Genomic DNA, 22,883 nt, shown 5'->3' on the forward strand with positions numbered 1-22,883 from the left:
AACCTGCTCCAGCGCTCCGTCACCCTCACAATAAAAAAGTGTTTCCCAGCACACATTTGTGCCTGCGGTTGTTCCTCCCCCGGTGCAGGACCTTGCACTTCATGAGGTTTCTCTCAGCCCCTTTCTCCAGCCATATTGTAACACGGCATATGAAGTCAATTGTTACAGAATCCATTAGTTGCATTAGACTCAGTTGATTAAAACAAGGGCTAGAAAAACGTACCTTCTGTAAGAGAAAACTCTGCCATAAGCACGAGTTTTAATTAGAATTCAGTACTTTGTTTTTTAATATATATTTCAGAGCTTGTCTTCCAGATTTCCTCAGGCACGCTGAATTATTTATATGGTTAATTCAATGACAAACCCCCCACCATTAGCTTCACCAAGATACTGCTGCTTTTCATAGCACACACATCTGAGTTTCAAGCGGCCAGTTCGCAGCTCTCTGAGACTCTGTACGCTGAGGGGAGGAGGCGGTGGAGGGACTTCAGATGGCGCTGAACCTCCTCCAACGATATGAGACCAAAAGAAGTCCTGACTTGGCCTTAACTGCGAAGAAAGAACTAGCAAACATGGATCTGATTTAAACTGGCAGCACAGGACTAGCTCTCCATTGCGGTTTGCAGTTCTTCTGAATTCCCAATTCTTTTCAAAACCAAATCAAGTGACGTGGTGTTCCTCTTGAATGCTTCATTTCTGCTAATGGATACACATTTCTTGACCTTCCATAAACTGTTCCACAAGCTTTTTGGCAAACTTAACTATACAGCAAAAAGAAAATTGTAAAGTATTGCATGTAAGTAAAATGATCTACTTGTGTACGCCATATTTTAAGATGGCATTATTACCGTGTTCCCCTTGAACATGATTACAAGGCCTAAAAAGCACTCAGTAGAAATAGTGGTATGTTTTACTGCTAACCCATTTAGAACCTCTCATAATCAGTTTTCCTTTACCACTGAATATACTTCTCCCTACGTGCAGGTGACTGGATTCCAGAATTGTGCTACACCTTTCTTTGGAAAGTTGATGCTTGAGCTATTGGTTTGCGTTTGTTTTTTTTTTTAAATTACTACACGTAAATTATCTTTAATTTCCACTCTTCTTCAAATACTTGAAGGTTGTGCTTCAGGTTCAATTCATGATGCACGTTAGAACGAGTCAACTTTGACCTGACATCCAGGCGCTCGAGAAAACGCTTTCTGTACCCAGCAGGGGACAATTTTGTTTCCAAAACAAAACTTCTGAGCCCACGCTCAGTAGAGGGCATCCTTACACTTCACTAGCTTCAGGAGCTGGTGACTTTCAGACCGTAATTCCTGGAAATTTTTCTTTTTCCAATAAACATTTCAGACTGATGATTAAAATGGAGGTGAGGGCGGGGAGGGGGGGGAACAGCAGCTACTATGAGCCCTGAGGGCAAAAGGGCCTTTGATCACTCTAAGGGCAAATTAGTTAATTTATCATGATCCGATTTTAATTATGTGTAGTATTAATATACCCAAGGTGAAAGAATTAGAGATGCTCTATCAGATTATCAAAAGAGTAGGCCTTCTCTCTGCCAACACAGAAATATTTTAATTGAGCTCTAAAATTGCATGCAGAACTGTTTCCACAGCCAGGCTATTCCACAGCCCAGTACATCTTATTACCAGGAAGTTTTAGCTAATATTTAACCCAAATTTTCACGTTTGTAGCTTGATCTGATTACTGTTAGCTACGTTGGCATACATCATTCAAAATAATTCCGCAGAAGTTCCTGGCGCTAACAAGAAAGGAAACGCTTCTTGTCCTGTTCCAGCCCTGTTCCTCAGTTAGCCAAACTGGAAAGCCTCTCCGTAAACTGTCAGGATTATACCACTGGCTTTTGTAACAAACTGTGAGCACAACAGTATCTTCAGAACCATAAAGTTAACTTTGAGGGAAAGCTGGACTGTAAATCCCAAATTGTGGTAAAGCAGAATAAACCTGGCTTCTGTGTAAGCTGGGCGTGCCTACGAATACCCGCAAAGCTCCTTAATGAGGTTTTGAAGTACCCTGGAATATGACATGGGTAGAGCAAGAGCCCCACTTCACTTGCCCACCGGGGATCCGTGTGCTGCCCAGGGCTCTGGTAGGCAGGAAGACCCTCAGCTACAAGCACCAGCTGGAAGAAGCCACTGCAGGTGTAGCTCCAGCTACACACCGAGCGCGCGAAGGTCCTTCACACCCTGTGAGTACTGGTGGATTACTGATGCCCCGACTTCAAATCTCACATCGCTTAGAGCAGAGATGACCACGAGGCCTCCAAAATGAAAACAATCTTAAACACGACCATGCTCATTTAGTTCCAGTGTGCACACGGATACCCGTGCAGCAACCAGTGGCTTTTCAAACCACGAATTTGCAGTCGGTGAATTTCTTGCTTTCTCTTCTCCATGGGTTGTAAGAGCGTGTTATTGTAGTAACACGTCCCGTGAGGGACAGTGTAAGGATAAGCTGGCTAATGTGCGTAAAGGCGATTAGAGGCTGACATGAAGTTTTAACAAAATCACATAGACGCACGCTCATTAGCTCTTGTCAAACTTACATAATGTCTAGTTTTGATGCAGATTTTATACTCGAGCCTACATAACTCACTCTGGCTCCCATCCACAATAGATTTCAACTACTCATTACATTTAATGTTCTAAAACTGACTATTGTACAGGCTCTGGGAAGGTATTTTCTGCGCCGAGAGTATTCTGGGTATTTATATTGAGAACTTCATAAAATCTTTTGTCTGTGCTGAATTAGAGACCCCTGCTGAGGCAATGCTTGTTGAGGCAAGCTAAATTACATGATTTGCTTTTGTGCTGTGAAATACTTGTATTATCTTAAATGTCACGAGCCTGATGCATTATCAAGTCTCTGGATTTGTAATTTTCTAAAAGCAATTTTTTTCTAAATGTTTATTGCAGGAAGACACTTCTCTTTTCTTTCTATTTTCTTTCAGTCTAATTTCAGAGATGAGTTTTCTAAGACAACTCAAATAAACAGCCTTTCAATCAGTCAAGTGCACTGTCCTGACAGTGAACTTCTCTAGAAATGTATTTTTCTCATGTGTTGAAGAGAATTCGTACCGGAGCAGATAGCTGGCTTTCTCTCATTCATTATCTTTAATGTATTGTGCCAAACAGAATTACTGCCAACTGTATTTCTTGGTGAGGTTACAGCTATATAGTAACAAACTGAAGGGCAAAATTTGCCTTCTGAGATATGCACAACTCTCTGTGAAAAGCCAACTGGAAATAAATTAAAACGTATTTTAAAAATAATGTCCCACTTTGCATAACAAACACGGGATTCCTCATTCTATTTAGCTTAGTATTCTATACTGCTACAGGTTGCTTCCTTTCCCTCCACACACAATCACATTTTGAGGAAAAAAGTGATCTGTGAAGTGATGTAAGCAATGATTGCATTTAAGCTTTTCTTTTTTTTTTTTAACCCGCATGTACCTGCCCTCTGCCTCCTGATCAAATCTGAAATAAACCGACTGACCAAAATTTTGGTTCTTTTCTGTTCTTCTTTCTCTGAGATTACATCGTTTAACTGTATTGTTGATAAAAACTATAAAAACATGAGAAAGTAAATTTGAAAGGATTCAAAAGGTGGGAGAAGAGAGAAAGAAGGAAAAGAAAAGCCTAGAAGGAGCAACCCCAGTGGGTGATAGGGGGCTCCTGACAGGGCTGCTTCTGCAGAGGCCAGAGTTCTTAAATATCTCCCCCAAATTACCCCACTGAGCTCAGGACAAAGGCCCCTCCAACATGAGCTCCTGGCATCAGCTGCATCCAACATCTAGTGAAACTATTCTTTAGAGAAGAAATACGATTTTTGCTATGCATTACGTTGTCCATTTTACTTGGAGGTCTGTAAGGTCTAAGGTGAAATCTAGTTAAACATACACAATTTATGAAGACTGTTCCAAGATAATAAAAACATTTTCCAATTTAGTAACAAGCAAATTATTATAAAATATTTACTGTAAAAAGATGGGTATAACTAGCCACTGTAGCCATTTCCTTATGCAATATGTCAAAAGAAATATGAACTTATAAAGTAACGTACCTTCTCTCATTCCTGAAAATACCATTTCTAATCCCGTAATTTCCTAAAATAAATCCATGGTGAATAAAATGAGTTATACATGTCTATTGGGGGGATTATACATTGTAATCACAATTATAGGTCTTAAAATAAAGCTATTTCTAATCCCTCCCAAAGATGCCTAATAACTATTAGACTACTGAGGGAGTGATTAAAGAAAGGGATTAGATTTAGAAGTGTCCGCAGTGAGTAAATTATGTAATCCAAACATGTTTTGGAAAACAGAAGCATTTTCCAATTAAAAAAGATCTTGAAAGTGAGTCAATGCCAGAAAACCTTTACCTCTCAGTTAGGCTTCCACCTTAAAAATAAATAAATAAATAGAGAGAGAGAGAAATAAATAGACAAACAACTAATTAAATAAGAGACTTTCAAGCTTTTTCAGCAGAGTGGCCTATGCACCACAGCCACCCTAGAGAGGTTCATACCGAAGACCCAGTTAAGCCCATATCTAGATTTGGCTTGTGACGGTAAGGAGAACTAGAGGTGAACGTGCCAGTGCTAGCCGGGGTCAGGCACGGCCCCACCTGAGCAGCTCTAAGAGGAGAAAACAGCTCTGGACGCTCTCTCCTCTCTCTGCTCTGGAATCCTCTTTTATTTATGTGAGTAATACACACCCACGTCTCATTTGAAATGAAGATTCCTAAGTCTCGACAAGACAGGGACACATCTGCCTCTTCTAGGAATAAAGCAACTAAAGGGCATTCATCTAAAATGGAAAGAAAATATTAAGTATAATCTTTCATTTTTCTCTTTTTGAACTATGGTATGGAGTTTGCATTGTGGCAGATAATAAGACAAAACAGGAAAAATGGGAATCCCTTTGGAGTCAGTGGCAATGCTCTTCTTGACATCCATGAAATGAAGACTTGGCCCAAGGCCTTTGAATCTGATTGTGAGATACAATTGCAATAAGAATGGCTGAACAGTGAAAGAGCACCAAAATATGTTAAAACTGTTGCTGCACGGGGAACAATGGAAGACAGAAAATGATTGCTGCAGTTCAGTGACACGCTGAAGCAACTCTATTTTAAAAACACGACTAGATGGATGGAAAAGGAAGGAGGTTCAGCTGTCCAAACAAGGATCTCATTTAGACAAAAAAATTGTATTTTTAGCTACCCTACTGTCTTTCGAAAGAACAGCTTGTGTCTTCAGTACTACTCCAGAGCTACTTGCTTATGTTAACAGAGCAATACTGTTAATGGAGCAGCAAATGAGTTCAACATCGTGCTGCAAATAAACTCGGTTAAGTTTCAAAAGAAAAGAGTGACTGGGAGGAGAGATGATTGCTTTAACTTCCAATAATCTTGCGCTTGATGTGAAACTTGAGGTTCTGGTAACCAGCTGAATCTTTAACATTGATTCCCATAGTACAGTTTTCAGCTTTGTTTAATGAGAAAACTTAATTTTATCTGTTCCTTTCTATACACAGTCACAATTACATTAAGGTGTACCTTGAAGCACACAGCACACATCCCTTCCTTCCTCTCCATTCCTGCACGCTCCTGAGGTCTCCCCTGTGCCAGCATTAATGAACATACAGGTCACAGGACGCGTTCCTGGCCAGATGGGTAGTGAACCAGGCACATAAAGAGTAGCACAGCTTAAGGCAAAGGCAGAACTGCACTTTTAGATACTAAGTATTAAGTGATTAATGTTATGTTCAGTTTTGAGATTTGTTGTAGCTCTTGTGACTGACAATTGAGAGCTACCGAGCTGGTGAGGGGTCTGGGGACCAGGTCATGTGAGGAGAGACTGAGGGAGCTGGGCATGTTTAGCTTGGAGAAGAGGAGGCTGAGGGGAGACCTCATTGCCCTCTACAACTACCTGAAAGGAGGGTGTAGAGAGGTGGGTGTTGGCCTCTTCTCCCAGGTGAATAATGACAGGACCAGAGGAAATGGTCTGAAGCTGCGGCAGGGGAGGTTTAGATCAGATATTGGCAAGACTTACTTTACTGCAAGAGTGGTCAGGCACTGGAACAGCCTGCCCAGGGAGGTGGTTGAGGCACCATCCCTAGAGGTATTTAAGAAACATGTAGATTTGGTGCTTCAGGGCATGCTCTAGTGACAGAGATTGTAGGGGGTTTTTTTGTGTGTGTATGGTTGGACTCGATGATCTCGAAGGTCCTTTCCAACCATGAAGATTCTATGATTCTATGACTCTGTCCTTACTGCACATATTGGAAAGGACCCTGTGCCATCTCCAAGAAATCTGAAATCCACAATATAATCAAACTGAAACAGCAAAAATCACTAAGGCGTGAGAGCGACAGAAGAGTCCTGCGGTGCCACACAGCCTGTGGGTAACTCAGCCTGTGCCACCTGCGCCATGGACAAAACACAGCGTGGCTGAGTCAAAGGGTTTGTTCTCTTGGGCTTCTCAAATAGACCTTGCAATTATGTGGAGAAACAGGTAGCTGAACAGGGGCTGAGTATCACCTCAGCTCCCTTATAGAAAAACTTGCCTTTATCACAGAACCCCCATGTGAAAATGTGCAGGTCAGATGGACTTCTCGGGTTGTTTAGACCTTGGGACAGCCATAGATTTACAAACTACCTACACTTCCACAAGAAGCAATGGGCAGCAATCGCTCTGCCTTTGGAAAATTGGACTTAACCTGGAAGCGTTGAGAACGTCTGAAGAGATCTCCTCTTAGTCTTTCTTTTTCTTTCAGGTGCCACTATGGTAAACCAGAAACTATGCACCTTGCATGGTAATGCTGATTAATATTATATGTCCATCGCATGGCATATTTATTCTATGTATTTTTGACTTCAATGAACTGCCATTGGCCTTCCAGGAATTAAGTTTTAGAATTTTGCAATTTTAAATTGGGATGAACAGGTGACTGGTTTCACTGGTCATTTTTTTCCCTGTTTGCCTGTCTGTTTTACAAGTGCAGAATATTGTCTTGGATAAGTAAGTGAACATCTTATTCCAGCATTTCGAATAATGTTTTCCAAACTCATGCCTTGTTTTGAGGAAAATCTGATGATACACCCATTTTCAAATTTTCCTTTATAACCTTCAAAGCCTGTAAAAACTGCAAACCTGAGCACTTCACCTTTTAGTTTCTTACATTGCATCTTAACACAGGTTTAGAGGGGGTTTTTGTGTAGTTAAAGGCCAACTAATGTAATTTGGCCATTAGATTCTGCTCTTTACAATTCAGCAACGGTTATAAAGTAAATTCCAGTTTTCTGAAATTGAATCAGCTCTATCTCTTCTAAAATATTTCTCTAAGCACTGATCTCAGGGATCAGTAAAACCAAGGAATTAACAAAGGATTTACAGCTTAAAACTAGCAGATGATATTCAGATGTGGTTAATATCACGTAATCAAAATCAAATACACCTATTCCTCAGTTTGGGACTTACAGACAATTTCTACACCCTGAAATTTTATATAAAATTAAAGCACTGATTTTAATGACAGTTTTACCCTAGAAGCAGCCTTTCAAATAAACCAAACGCTTCTTTGCAGTTTTAGGAAATACCACGAATAAAACATTTATTCATCAACAAACAACAGATGTGCTCTTTAGATTAATTATTGGCCAAAGAAAAGTGAACAAGTCTCAAGGAAGAAAGCCGTGTCTGATGTTTGATGACTTTTAATGAAGAGCAGAAGCATGTGAAAAAGGATCTACATGACCTTACTGTAACGGAAGGCATAAGAAAGCTTCTTCAAATGAAGGAGATAGATGAAGCAATCTTATTTAGATGGCACAACTTCCCAGAAATGCTTTCAGCCCAGCATAGCCTAATCCACCATGGAAGGCTCTATAAAATGACATAAACTAAAGCCATCTTTGAAGGTAAACACAGAACACACATCCTATATTTAATAGGGATACGCCTGATAAAGCAGTGAGAAAACTGAACCGGGAGGTCAAAACCTTACCGCATATGACTGTTCAGTGCACCTCACTCAGCCTGGCACGTGAACTGTGCGATACGACAGCAAGCTACAGCCACTTACACAGGCTGTGTACACGAGAGCGTGACCCTGTCCTCTAGCGCAGAGCAGGAAAAACGTTGCTAAATATCCTCCTCAATCAGCCGCTATGCTTGTGCACACAGGCGCAGTAAGTTCTTTGGCAAGTCACACGCGCCAAGAGCCCACAGGAAAAAGTTCTGGTCCGCTGAGCCATGCTCTCCACCGCGGGCTTCGGTGGGATGTGGGGTGGGACCGAGTCTGCCTGCCCGCTCCCAAGGCAGGCGTTGTGGGTCACCACATCTCTCCACAAGGCCACAGCTCGCCCAGCCTCAATGGTTTCAAAAGAAATGTAACACCACCACCACTTGACAACAATGACAGCCTAAGTCTTTCTGAAGGAAAATGACTCTCGAGGAAAGCGTGTATAACCCTCTGTTCTTTCGGGACTGGGAATTGAAAGACTTTTTGCTCACCTCCCTCATTATCCTTGTTATCGGCACAGGCGGTTTCCATGGCAACGTTGCATCCAGGCCCCCTCCAGCCGGTCTGGCAGACACACTGCCAGCTGTTCTGACCCAGCGTGCATCTCCCGTTGCCATTGCACAAATCAGGGCAGCCATCTGGTTGAAGAAATGGAGAAGGTAAGTACAAGCCACACTCATTCACACTGCCACTCAGACTTCTGACAATATTACTGTGCAGACAAAAAGGCTTGTTCCTGCTGGCGGGACAAACGCTCTCCTGGCCCAGAGCCACAGCCCTGGGATGAGAGGGAGGGTAAAGAAAGGGGATGCCTCAGAGAAACGGGGATTTAACTCAAGCCAAAAGAGGAGGAGTCCTACCATCAGCCACAGTATGCTTTAAGAACCCTGTAAAGGTTGAGATCTTGAGTTAAAGGCAGTAGACAGAAATAAGAGTGTGCTGACAGAAGATCACAGCCTCTTATTTTTCCCGCTGTATGTGCATACACCTATATGAAGGAGAATGGCTTCTGCAACAAGCATGTCAATGTTCAGAGTCCCTTTTACAGTGTGCTGCATAATTCTCCAAAGCTTCTCTAAACACAAAGTTTCTATAAATAGCTTTGAAAATATTTTCCGTCTTCAACAGTCACTTTAGCAGACCTACTTATTTAACACTAAGTTTACTTCCCTAAGTTTACTTGTATTATGATGTAGCATTTCATGCTTTCTGAAAGATACGTTAGAAGAGATATCCCACAAAAGCTGTATGTTTTGAGTGGACTACGGATACGATGTGACCTATTGTATAGCAAGAGCTAAATTAGGAACAAAAATATTAATTTGCTAGGGTGCTTGTATATTCTAATAAAGTGTCCATAGATAATAGAGCTCCACCGCTTTCTCCTGAAACTAAATGAGTCTCAGGAGGCAATACTGTAACTTACTGGATATTCATTATGAAAAAAGGTAAGAAAAACAAATTCCACCCTGTAAGGTGCTTGGAGCCTTAGCATATACAATCCAATCCATCAACATCCAATCCACGCAAGCGTGCCTATTTGTCTGCGGAGGCGAAAGAAGATTGGAGAGTCCTGCAGCAGACCTCTGGCAGCACCTTTCCATCAGTCTGAGCAGGAGGAGAAGGCTGTGTTGCCACGCTGACAGCAGGTGTTGCATCCCAACCATTCACAAGCTCTCTCCTTTGGGTTGGAAATACAGCCTAATCCTGCCATCTCTACAGTCACCAGAGAACATGGAATAATTAATTTCATTGCTGTTGATCTTGGGCAGAAAATTTAACCTCCAAACAGCTCACAAAGCTTCACTCCCTCTCATTTTCCCCTCCACTGGCAGCGATGGGTCACTGTCGGCATTAAAATCTGCAGGGATCCGCTGCAGCCCTTTGAGGTCTCATCGACTTGCTGGGTTAGTCCTTTGCATCAGCCACCGTGACCCCAAGCTGTGACTATTAATTAAATACTCCGCTCGCTCCCCCAGGCATTTTAAGAGCACCAAGGAACTAATGGGCACCCTACTGGAGTGTGGATACTCTCTTCACCAGCTGTAAGTGAGGAAGTCAGCAGTGGGAAATATCCTGAAAGCAAATAAATATGTTTGCTTTGCCTGAGCAGCACCACTTCACACGTGCAGCGCTGGAGAAAGACCAAGATGACAGTAAGTCGCCTTTGTGCCCCTTGGCCTCTGCAGGTGACCGGGAATGGAGCAACTGTCAAACTAGCACAGCTTTCATTTAAGTGCTGAAAGGTTGAATAGCCTTCCAGAAATCCCGAATTTAGACTGCCTGTGTGTTTCTATAAACCCGGTCAGAAAGCCACAGCTCTGAGTTTGTGTCTCCTCCTAACTCGGCCCAGCCGCCTTCGCTGTAGCCAGGTGATGTTAGAGAGAAGTTCCACTGACCCCACCCTGGTTTTCACGCTGCTGCAGGAGCTTTCCGTGCGGAAAAGCGAGCTGCCTTGTATCCCGGGCACTCACACAACCGGTATCGCAATACGCAAGCATTCACATTTACTCTTCCTCGTTGGGTTGTTACCTGATACATTCATAGTGATTAATTAAATTCTAATAGGACTAAGTAGTCTACAGACACATTAATTTTCAAGGTAATTCTGATAGTTTCCTTACCTATTTTTTTTTAAAAAAGAAAGAACGCTGGTCCTGTGGAAGGTGCTGCACTGAGACCTTTGGGACCTCAGCTGTCCCACAGAAAAGGTTCTTTATAGACAACAGCAACCAAAGTTTCTGTGCATTGTCCTACCAAGGTGCCTGCACCTTCATCACTTCTAGCACTGGCACAGTGGAGTAAGACACCCGACCTCTGTCAACAGGGCCAAGACCATTCAGTTTGTTTTACAGAGAAAGCTATCAGCAGATAGGAACAAGCCCTCACAGTTTTATTTCAATGCTGTTCTGTAGTAAAAAAATACGGTGCCCCTTTCATGTAAATATAAGGTTATTTTTGCATTACATATCTTAGCTATAAAGAATTGCACTTACTTTGCAGCACAGGTAATATATTTTCAAGGCATTTATTTTATCTCTTTCATTTGTCAGGTTGTTTGAATAATAATGCTTGAGGGGAAGCATCGTTCTGTATGACAAATTATTTGTTTTAAATGAAAAACAAATAGCGATTGTGAATATACACACACAGTTGGCTTTATACTGAGGCACTGAAGAGAATTAAATCACCGAAGCAGTTTGCTTTGCAGCATATGAGCAAGATGAAAACATGAACAGTAGGGAACTAGCAAAATCTCTGAAAAGTTTTACGTGCAGCTGGGGATTAATGGACATGACTTTGCTTTTAGCTTAAGGAGAGCGGCAAGCATCACTGGTATAGACATGATGTTGCTAGGAAACTCGATGCCACCTCTACAGAGTTTATTTAACTGCGGCCTTCCAGAGACAGACTTCATGTTTCAATAACATAAATATCAGAGGGAAGGGAAAAAACCAGCAGTAGATGACAGTAAGATCCAAGTACTTTGACAATAACGTCTTCCTTAAAAGGCCTATTAAATTAATGATGTATTAACTTTCAAAACAGCTTTAAGTATGGACAACTGTTTAGATATTTTGCATGGTTACATGTGTTTCTGTACCTGTGCATGTGCATATGTGCATTTCTGTTTATGCCTGTCTTTCCTCAAGGAAATATTTACATAGTATTATAGTCTATTAGACCAAAATTTGTTCTAACAGCTTGTTGACCAACTAGACATCAGAGCTCCATTATGACCTATTAATAACAAGTTTTCTTACAAAAAAGTTGATATTTAGGCAGCGCACTGAATCTCTCTGTTTAAAGCTTCCTCCATGTGCACGTGTGCAGTGATTAGTACAGACGAAGATCCTCTGAACACAAAGCATCTGCACATGGCTAAGGGGCTTCAACGCACTTCGATGGGTTTTGACAGTGGACAAGGTCACAAAGTGCCTGACTGAGGAGCCCTTGGAGCCTCAGCAAATGCCCTGTGCTCACAGCCGGCCACGTGCTCTTTGCTGGAAACGCACACTGTACGGAGCATATCCTAACACTAAGTGCTTTGTTAAAGCTTGCTTTCATCCTGCAGTCCCGGCTCTCACCGAGCAGCGTGTTACCGCCTGGCTGTCTTACGAATTCACTCCCAGAGTAAGATAGTCACAGAGAGAGTAAGGTAGTCACAGAGGGAAGGGCTATCAACATCTAACCTTAAGAAGTAATCCGCCGTGGTATGAAGCTCTCAGCCCACAGCACAGCAAAGGGCCCTTCGTGCTAAGCAGACAGGTTGCTATTCCTGGTGCGTAGAGAAATTCTACTCATCTTTTCCATTACAGTATGCTTAATGGAAAATGTCAAAAAGCTGGGTTAAAAAAGAAGAAAGTGCTTGTTTAAAGTGCTAGATTGACAACCTATTTATTCACAGAACAGGCAGAGTATGGGCAACAGCAGTTCAAGCGTCTCACACTTCTAGCAATGTCTCTGCACAGGCTGCTGCTGCGAGAGGTGAAACACTAATGCAGCCTCCCTTCTCTTTCCGTCTCCAACTTGTCTCTGGGACTGCTTACTGGGAGCTTTAAGGCAGGTACATACGCATTTACAACTGAAACAGCAAGAAAGATTTCAGTACTTCTTACGATACAGCATCAGGAAACTGTCACTAGCATTGTGTGGGACCATCAGAGCAAGAGAAGGTTTCAAAATCAGAGTACTAAAACTCATTCCTCTCCATACCACGGACAGACAAAATGCCCAGCTTCATGTAACGTAAATGCTGGAAAGCAGCAGTAAAGGGAAAGGAGAAAAGAAAGGCATTATATCTCTGGATCTAACAGAGAATGATGTAAAGTGGCGTTTTGTACATGTGAGATCCCCAAACACTTCTTAGCATTCTCACCGAACAGAACAATCTCTATACGCGTGCAGTTCTGCAACACCAGGGCTAGTGTTTAATGCCTGAATTTATTTCCTCTCTTAGTCTTTTTTTCAGCTCCCCAACTAAATTGGAGCAACAGAACAAATTCATTAATGGATTTCACAGTGTTTCTTGCTTCTCTTTGTTCAAACAGGCTGTTACGTTCTGAACTTGCTCATAGTTTAAAAAAGCCCATTTCTTGGCAAGTTAATATCCTACCACATTTACAGCAGTAAGTAGCATGAGAGCCCTGATTTGTAGATCACAAGGACCTGAAGACGACTCTGAAACTCTACAATTCAGTAAGCAGAGATCTGGCATATTGATCTGTTTCAGTGCACGGGGACACTTGCCCCCTGTACACCTGCATTGGCCTTCAGTGCTTGAAAGCCCTTCACTTACGTTTCCTCAGCGTGTTCCTTCCAATGCGCGATGATCACAGCACATTGCAACGAAAGGTGACACACAGTACAAAAGAATGCTCAGTAACAACATGAGAGGGTATCTTTGCCATAAAATAGTTGAGTTCCTTCTTCTAGGAATGAATTAGATTTCTTTCTCTTGACTGTGCCTAACACTAAGAGGAAGAGGATCTACCATGGATGCTAAGTAAATAATGTAGTATCAGAAGAACAGGACACTATTTAAAAAAACACTATGAGATATGAGAACACGTCAATATGAAAAGGAGTATTTAGTCAACTACTACTACATATATGCAATTGTTACATTCATCTTATTCTACATTACTAATATTCACGAAAAAAGGATCAAAAAGTTCAAGACCTTTGGTCAGACACAATAGGAAAAGAAAGCTCCTGTTTGAAAGTCCTTATAATCCAAAAGACAAAATGAGTTTAAAATACGAGATTTTGTTATTTGTTTGTAGAGCTCCACATTGCCACAGTCCACGATGGGGCCTAGAAGATGCTGTAACAATACAAATTAAAGTGCGTTTCATAATAACAACAGAAAAACAAATAGAGAGTCTAGAAAACAAGAAACATTGCTGTTACCAAGGTCATTGTGAGCAAAATTAAGTCTACTGCTCCCTCCAGACCTATGTAAACTTTATCTATTTCTATAGTTTCATATTTTCTAAACTTACGAGATATTTATGAAAAGCTGAATTTAACAAGAAAGTCTGCAGAATCATTATGAATAGTAAACGAAATCAATATGGACAGTGCTTGTTTCTAAGAAAGTGATAGCGCCGGATATATTTACGAGGGAATACTCATAGGTTTTATCTACAGTGAAATTATTCTGAGATTAAATTGTAAGGTGATTAATTCATTTTTGAACTCAGCAAATTAATTTCCAGTATCTAGGCAGTACATCAAAAATTGTAATCCCATCTGGGGTAAATTCTGCACCAAATTCCTTTTCATTCCACTGATACTAACAAACTCTAGGTATACAAATACACGGGTACCCAGCTACCCAGGCATATATAGATTTTCCTTCGCATGAACTACTTTAAATCTCCAAAACAAACATTTTAAGTAAATCAAAACATAAACACACACTGCCCAATTAATTTGTGGTTTCAGTCTAAACCTTAATAATCATCAGAATTCCCGCTCACGGTGGGGCAAATCATTCTGGAGAAGAAGGAAGGGAAAGGAGAGCCAGGGAAAGAGAAGTTAGAGAAATCATGCTCTTTTTAAAGTTTTCAGACTTTGAGTATAAGCCTCTTAGTATAATTAAAGGAAAAAGGGGAATAGGAAAGATGGAGGGAAAAAAAGGAACGTCTCTCCAGGGGATATCTCGTAACCACTTAGAGAAGCGGACAATGGTTACAGCCTCTACTCGCTTTGCACGTTGAAAATTCGATGTAAATAAAGAGGTTACATCTTCTGTGTCTTTCTGACCCAAAGCTGTCTATCAGCCATCTATGCCCCAAACTCGTCCAAACGGTACCTCCAAGCAGGCGGAGCGGGCTCCCCGCACCTCTCCCGCTTTGGTGCACGCGTAGCGCAGCTATGGTCTGCAATGTCGTAGCTCCTGTTCATCTTTCTGCCTAACCCCATTTCACACATCCTGATCCAAAGCGCGCTGGCAGAGAGCGGAGCCTTTTCATAACCTTGAATTTACGCTGGACCAGGTGGTCCTATGGGTGAAGATGCCCTGCAGTAAAGAGTATGTTGTACAGCACCGTGTTTTCTCGCTCACAGGATACACGTGAGTTTCAAGAGGAACATTCAAATTACGTTTAAATCACGTTTAAATCCTTCTCTTCTCATTACAGCCGTTAACTACAGAACTGTAGCAAATAAAAGTAGTCTGGGATATGAAGGTACCTACAGTATATAGAGAAATGACTTAAAAGCAGTAATGACAATAGCCTGTTTAATTTGGATTTTAGAGGATAATCACTGTTTTCATATTTTCTATTCATTCCTTCAGTGAGTTGCTGGTATGCCTACGGCTATCTAACAAATAATAAATGAGGTACATAGAACAAGGTACCTAGCAACACTGAAAATAAAATTACACTTTTTATTTGCTATTGTTATTTTTTAATCCTTCAATTCCAAAGCCTGAAGGGCTTAGTTAAAACCAAAGGAAGGGCATACAAATAAAAAAAGACACAAAGTATTACGGTAGGCTCACAGAAGTTACATTTTACAAAATAGTATTTCAACCAAAATAAACCCAAACGATGTAAGTGAACGTACGTCAATGCCATATAGTACTGGCTGAGTGAAAGCTGAGGCTCCTTTGAGTGAGTCTGGAGAGCTCAGGGACAGGCCAGAGCCATCCGGAAGCACCGGCTCAGGTCTTCAAAGCAGGACAGTCACACAGATTGACAAATTGTTAAGAATTAACCCAGCCTTTCAGTGTAATAAAAAGCCTGATTTCACTGCTCAAGCACCACGGCAGCGCTGCCTGCAGTTCCAGAGAGTGCTCACACCGAGCAGGAGCTTCTCCGTGGCACTGAAGCATTTGTCACCAAGATGCTCTGCCTGGCTTCCCTCCTTCTTTCTTTTTTCCTTGTTATTTTTGAGAGAAAACATTGTTTAAAATGTTTTAGATACCCTAAGTATTTCTTTAAGCCGGATATCAAACAAAGGAACGTATGGAATAAATAACTACTTGCAGATGTGCTGAGGGAGACGAATCCATGCCTGAGTTAAAACTAAAGACTGGGCCAGCTACACTTTTATTTATTGAACAGGCTAAAAAAATGGGAAGGATGAGAAGTAAGTTTCAAGAATCCAGAATCCTGATTTCCTCCACTCTAATACTTTTTGCGCAGGCAGACAATTATGAAAGTTAAGTAAGGTTCCTTAAATTGCCTGGGATATGTAAGCCATAACAGCATTTCCTTCTAAATCGTACTTCCTATGTATCTATGCAATTTCCGTCTTTCACATTTAAAGGTAGGAACTCACAGAACATCCAGCTTTCCAAACGAAATAGGAAAACGTGAGAAAAACATGTGTGACTCTTTAGAAGAGAAGTAAACCTCACACAAAGGGGAACTGCTGGTATTAAAAGGAAGTATTAAGAAAAGTCACTTGCATCTTCCCAGAGAAAAAAAAAAACTATTAAAAAAAAAAAGATACAAACACAGACACACACAAAAAAAAAAGAAGACAGAGGAAAGCTCATGTTGTAATATAGGTCACAAAAATTTGAGATTGAAAAAAAACCCCACGGGTTTCAGAGCACCATGCCTTGTTAACAAGGGATTGTCCTGTTTTATCCAACTTCATTTTAAGCGCCTCGAGCCGCTGGGCTCCCATTACTGTCTTGGAGGGAGACACCGTCTTGTGCACAACCAACGAGTTCTCTAACTGTCTCCAGCTGTTGGTGTGAACCCCCCGCTTCGAGCTGCCCACAGCTGGGTGGGGAAAGAGGGTGACAGTTTGTGCTACACTGTCCTGAGACTTGAAACCAAACAGATCAACTACCAAAAAATCATGTCTGCTCAGAAGGTTCAGTATACACAAAGAGCTTCAGCTGAGCCCAAGAATTCGCGCTATTTATATATAGATACAAATATAAAAGAGTTTCAGAAGGAAGGGAGAGTGCATTGATGGGAATTGTAGTCATGAGACTGAGAAGGTTCTGCAATGCCAAGAGACCAAGTGCTCTGCTGTAGGCAGGAGGCCAGATCCAGTCCTGCAAACGTGGGATGTCCCCACACAGCCCCCCCGACATCGGCAGACCGCAGGCAGGGCTAAGGGATGGAATGAGTGTGCTAAGCAGGTACGCTGCCTGCGCACCCCGACATTGCTAACCTTAACGCAGAACCTCCACATCACACCCTGCACAGAACCCAGCTCTGCCCACAGTGGCTTTATCAAGGACCAGGTGACGGTGGGTTCAGACGCGTACCAGCGTAAGCAAAGCAGTTATACGAAACATACGGACGTAAGTAAAGACACAGCCCAAAAGCTGCAGTAGCTACACCGTCTCCTCTTTAGGCCAAGCAGATTACTGGCTGAGATTCTGAGCACGAGCTAAAATGTGACCCTAGCAGCACATTCAAGTTACACAGCGTATTCTTTTCAAACAAGACTCGCATTCAACTTATATTCATATACCCTATAAAAAAATACATTAGAGATGCAGTAAAATTTGTATTTAAGATAGCTGTGTCTTTCAAATTAATCTTACTGTAACAAAATCCATTTAGAATATAATTCCGGGTGAAATTGCGTTCATAAAACCAGTACCACAACCATAATCTTTTATTGTATTAATGTTTCTGATATGGGATACACGGACTGGCATCATCCTTTGTAATATGTAATATCGTTTCTGAGAAAGAAGCGTTCTCAAGCTGGATTTATCTCTAAAATAATGTCTATATAAATAGTTTAGTGTCAGTGTAATGATAAAGTGACCTATCGGACAGGATGTGTAAATTCAGTCAATTGAAGAGTAACAAGCAAAACACTGACCTCATATTTAAAAGAATATATAACCTAATTAAAATGTGATAACTAAAATCCCTACATTAATCACACTGCTATGGCATGGAGTTTCAGTCATTCGTTCATAAAAATTAGGATTCACACAGTAATTGCTACTCAACCTCCTTGCACACAATGCAAGTTGCTTTTTTATTATTTGAAATATGTGGCAGCCACAGCTTTTCAAAAATACGCATTTGAACTTTTTTGAATAAACATTTTGCCAAAGTATTGGTATACTTTTAGATAGACTTATTTGCTAGAAAGCTTCAAGAATCTCATGCACGCTGGTGCACAAAGATGTGTCACGTTTCCGTACTCCTTACCTGTTCTACCCTCTGTGTCATAAGGAGAGACGAAGAAAAAAAACAACATAATTTTTATGTTAAGTGATGTCTATATCTGGCAAAAGGATATTTGATATCATGCTGTCAAATCCCAGACATCAGATTTCAACAGCTCAGTTTCATTTGGCTAACTGAAATTTATAAAATTCAACAGAAATGACCTCATTTTTCCAGAATCACACCAACTTAGTGAAGTACCTGTAGTATTCTATTCTAACTTTGGAGGAAAGCATGAAGTGATGTGGTTTTAAAGATTCTTCTAGTTTCACGTTCCCTTATGCAGTTTTCATACAGAGCCCAGACAACAGAGGATGCTGCTACTCCATCCCGCGCCCCCGGCAGATGAAGCTTGCCGGTGGAGATGGCGTGGTGCCACGCTTATCCAAAGTGGAACCCAACTTAATGATGCCGGGAATGCAGCCTGTATAATATTAGAGGCAAGCCCTACCCTTCGCCTGCTCAGAGATGAACTTCTAAAATCCCTGTATACATCAAGATGCCACAAAGGTAGGCCCCGATTTCAAATATTCACAATCTAAGGCCCTGCTGATATAAAAAGCACAAGATGAGGGCTGCAAAGGGCAGGATCGCTCGTTGCTAGCAAGGCTTTGTCTGGTAGCGCAGAGTCCTCCCAGACCTCTCACTCGATTGAAAACCCTCCAGTGAGGCAGATGTACTTTTTCTCTATGAATGCCCCGATGGGTCAGCAGAGGAGACTACATTGTCACTGGCTTGCTTTTCTCAAGACACAAATGCCACGCAGCATTTCCCCGACTTTACGTTTTAAAGGAGAATCACCGTCAGTAGCTTTACTGCTCAGGAAATACTTTTAAGCAAGAGTATTTGTTCCAACAAAGTTTCAGTGCAGAGGCAGGGACTGTAAATGCCAAACCAAGTGAAATCAGACATTTTCTGCCAAGCTAAATGTATAAGTACATTAAATATAACCACATAAAAGTAATTCCTTAGGACTTACATAGACCTAAAACTATTCTACAAACAGGATACTTGTAATTAAGTGTGAAGCATTGTCCTCTGCTGTGCTCACACATTTACCTCTGAATTTACTTCTCTAAATTAGATTTGGTAAGAATAAAATTATTTCCAGCGTACAAGCAAACAACAACGGTCTAATACAAAACAGTAACAAGGCCAACTTTCAATCTCCGGTCTCTTCAGAAGCAACACAGAGACAGAATCAGGGCGAACAAGCAAACCACCAACAGGTATGCCGTGCGGAACATGAGAGCTGACACGACACACAAGGCCTTGGCATCTGCCCTGTCAGACACAAGGCATGCTGCAAACAGTGAAAAGTTTATCTGGCTGAGAAAAACTGACAAGAATGTAAAATTAACCGTTAAATCTGAAGTGGCTAGACTTCCTTGGGATCACATCCTTCTTCACTGACCAGACTGACTCTCGATCTTTCGCAGCTGTATCAGTAGAGGGCCAGGACACCAGCGTGTCCGCATTGGCAAAATTCAGCCAAATTCAACGGAATTACATGGATTTCAATCAGCTACTGCACAGCCTCAAGGTTCACGGCAGTTTGCTGGACCCGGGCCCTTCATGTAATAGTTAGCATATTGGTCGTTCTTCAGGAAAGCATGTGCTCTCTCTGGTTTCTATGCGTTAACTGGCTACCGAGCATGGTGAAACCCCTCGGATTATAAACTGCTGCTGCTGGTTTTACAGCCCTTCCTCCCTCCTGAAAGGGTCCTGGATGACCAGTGCTTCTCCTGGCCGAGGCAATGAATCACTTAGAAATGGGCATTTCCTTTCATCAGACTGGCAGGAGCCTGACCATTCCACAAAGAAGCAACCCTTGGATGTATGCCTTCGAGCAAAACATCACTAGTATCATCAAATTTTCCATTTCCAAACATTTTTATAAAGTCCTACTAAAGCTAAACTAACGTTCCAGACCTAATGCAGTTTTTGACTTCCGGGGAAGAGACAGTTCCCAGTTCAGTCATTAACTTCAGAGTACGTTCCTTCACTTCCCAAACCCTTCTGAGGCGCCGTGCGCTGCTCCGCAACCCAACATCTACCCGCATCAGCCAAATTCAGCTAGGTGGATACTGAAGCATTTCTTCTTAACAAGAACGGGTACATCAAATATTATTTTAATTCTCTCCCCACTGGCTTACTAAAGAAAGGCAAAATCAAGTCCAAGGCCTTACTTCTTATCTGAGAGGCTCAGGATACTTAAGAGACTGCCCAAGGTAAAGGGATGGAAACTGGGGCCAGGAGCTCTGCTAAACTGACAAAAGCTAATCTAATCCGCGTAGGAGGTGGAGATTTTAAGAAGCCAGTTCAAGACTCTGGAATGAATTCCTTCACTCTATAAATAAGATCTTACATATATATTTTAAAAAAATAAATCACGTATTATCCACTTTTGCTCCAAATACCAACTGCATTTCTTTGACCATAACTCCTCTCATATACAAATAGCTTTACAAAGCAGAGGAGTTTAAGTCAACCAAAATGCTCTAGTAAGCTCAGCAGCATTTACAGTGACCAAACAGAACTGTTTCCCTTACCCCAGTACTACTTAACAGGACTTTACACTGGTATTTCTAATCCTATTTGAATTCACAGATGTGCGGGAATGGGATGTGTGCACACACACGCACGCACAAATAGGGCACGACAGCGAGAACAAGCAGATATTCTATACTTATGTTGCTCAATATGCTACAAAGATGCTTAGCCTGGGCGCCAAGTGGCGAGCAACAGCCCATCCAATGTACAAGCACGAGGGTTTGAGTAAGTCTGCCTTAAAACTACGGGCCCGAGTCCCACGTCTGACCTCATAACTAAGGTCTTCAAGGAGGAGGTTGGACTAGATGACCTCCTGACATCCCTTCCAACCTGAATTATCTATGAACCCTTCAGTTTAAGAGCTTTATAATTCACAATTCTCAGGGCAGGGAATCCCAGTTTTCTCAGGCATTATTACAAAATAATTACTTGCTACTCATCAGATATCGATGTCTGCATAGAATTTATAATTTGGCAATTAACTTTCAGCCATGCAAATGCAGATCCTCTCTAAGTGTGCGGGTTGTCTCTATCAGAAGAATAAATATGAGCCTTAACATAAGCATGCACTTTCCTCCATTACTGCGTAACGGATTAGTATGCTCTAAGAGCAAATATCCCTTAATTTGGTACAGAACTTTGGAACCCCTTCAGGATGAAAAGTGTTTTCTAGGCAGATGTATTATATTTTGCAGCTGATCTTCTTAAAGTATTAATTATATGGATTCCAGTAAAAGGCTGCTTTTTATTGGAGTCCAAACCCTTCAGCTGTCCCAAAGGAAAATCAGAAGAAAGCGTTGAAGAAAAAAATAAATTTTTTCAGAAGTATTGTGGGATAGCGTGGAATAAAAAAAGCCTTAGTAACGTACACTAAATGCTTCTCATACCCCTTCTGGCTTGCAGGAATCCTAACTCTTCATGGCAGTAAAATATGATTAAGTAGCGATGAAAACTAATGGATATGTGAATATTAAAATAAATATATCTCACATGTTTGTTAGAGCTAGAATTCACGGAGTTTAAATACATACAAATAAAAAGGATGAAATAATGCCTACAATATAAGAGCAGTACTCTGCCACATAGGCTACATATGTAAAACAAATTAAAATACATAAACAATACATTCTGTGTGTTGTGAGTATTTCTGTACGCTGAGTTGTTTGGCGGATGCAGGACAGAAGATGAATATTTCACTACATAAAATATATTTTATAAACATGCCTTTAATTCTAAAGCGCTATGCATCCATTCTGCAACCCTTTTCAGTACACATAACCCTCAGGAATATCATGCAATTTTCCAATTTTTATATCTACCAACTGCACAAATAAGTAATAAAAGCTACAGAAATAAAAATGTTGTTTTCACAAACAAACTGTTTTTAATCCTGCACGCACAAAGCGTAGGATAGCTCTCCTTTTGTTCCTTCTTTATCTGCCTGAGTAGTGAAGGGAAAAACCTCATAATCCTGCAAACGCAGCCAGTTGCCTTGATATTTAAATACTAAATAAACGTGGGAAACTGATTTTGATCTACTAGGGAGATCATCTTCACAATTCCACCCCCCAAAAAGCCAAGGGTATTTAATCTGCACTTGGAAGAAATTTGAAAGGGAAAAGACTCCTTAAGCTCCGCTTGCTTTATATTAAAAATATTTACTACGTGGCAAGGGACAGCTCTGCTCCTCCCCTGGCCTCGCTAGAAGCGACCGTAACCCTCTGGAACAAATACTTAAGCCTTTCTGTTTATAGACAGAATATTTCTTTTCCATGTCTCAGCTAAGCCATCAGAAGAACCAACCAGGGCTTTTAACTTGGCTGCCTTGCATCTATATTTGACGGAGTTTTAAGCCCCGCTGGGACAGGCAGGATGTTATTAGTTTTAACGGGACTCCTTGCTAGGAGCGCTTCTCTCAGGAGTAGAAACACAACATTTAAGCGAGTTGGAGACGCAGCCAAGAAATCTAGAGATGGCGCCACCTTGGCTTCAATACGATTGTATGATCAATGCATTGGATTAATCCACTACAGTCACTGATTCATGTCAGGTGACAAGGGGCACAACTATGTGTTGTGGTGATATTTGCTTCAGTTAAAAAAAAAAAC

General features: G+C 41.4%; 1 protein-coding gene across 20 annotated transcripts in view; it reads right to left on the reverse strand.

Annotated features, from left to right (window-relative positions):
- The window catches only part of TENM2 (teneurin transmembrane protein 2), a 668,147-nt gene that overhangs the window by 45,148 nt on the left and 600,116 nt on the right, over nucleotides 1–22,883 (reverse strand). For all 20 annotated transcript variants that reach the window (XM_063349520.1, XM_063349519.1, XM_063349517.1 and 17 more), the window contains one exon: nucleotides 8,545–8,691. In XM_063349520.1, the coding sequence (XP_063205590.1) occupies nucleotides 8,545–8,691 (147 nt within the window). The remainder of the gene's footprint in view (nucleotides 1–8,544; nucleotides 8,692–22,883) is intronic.

Source organism: Chroicocephalus ridibundus, chromosome 11 (assembly GCF_963924245.1).
Source record: "Chroicocephalus ridibundus chromosome 11, bChrRid1.1, whole genome shotgun sequence".
Taxonomy (NCBI): domain Eukaryota; kingdom Metazoa; phylum Chordata; class Aves; order Charadriiformes; family Laridae; genus Chroicocephalus; species Chroicocephalus ridibundus.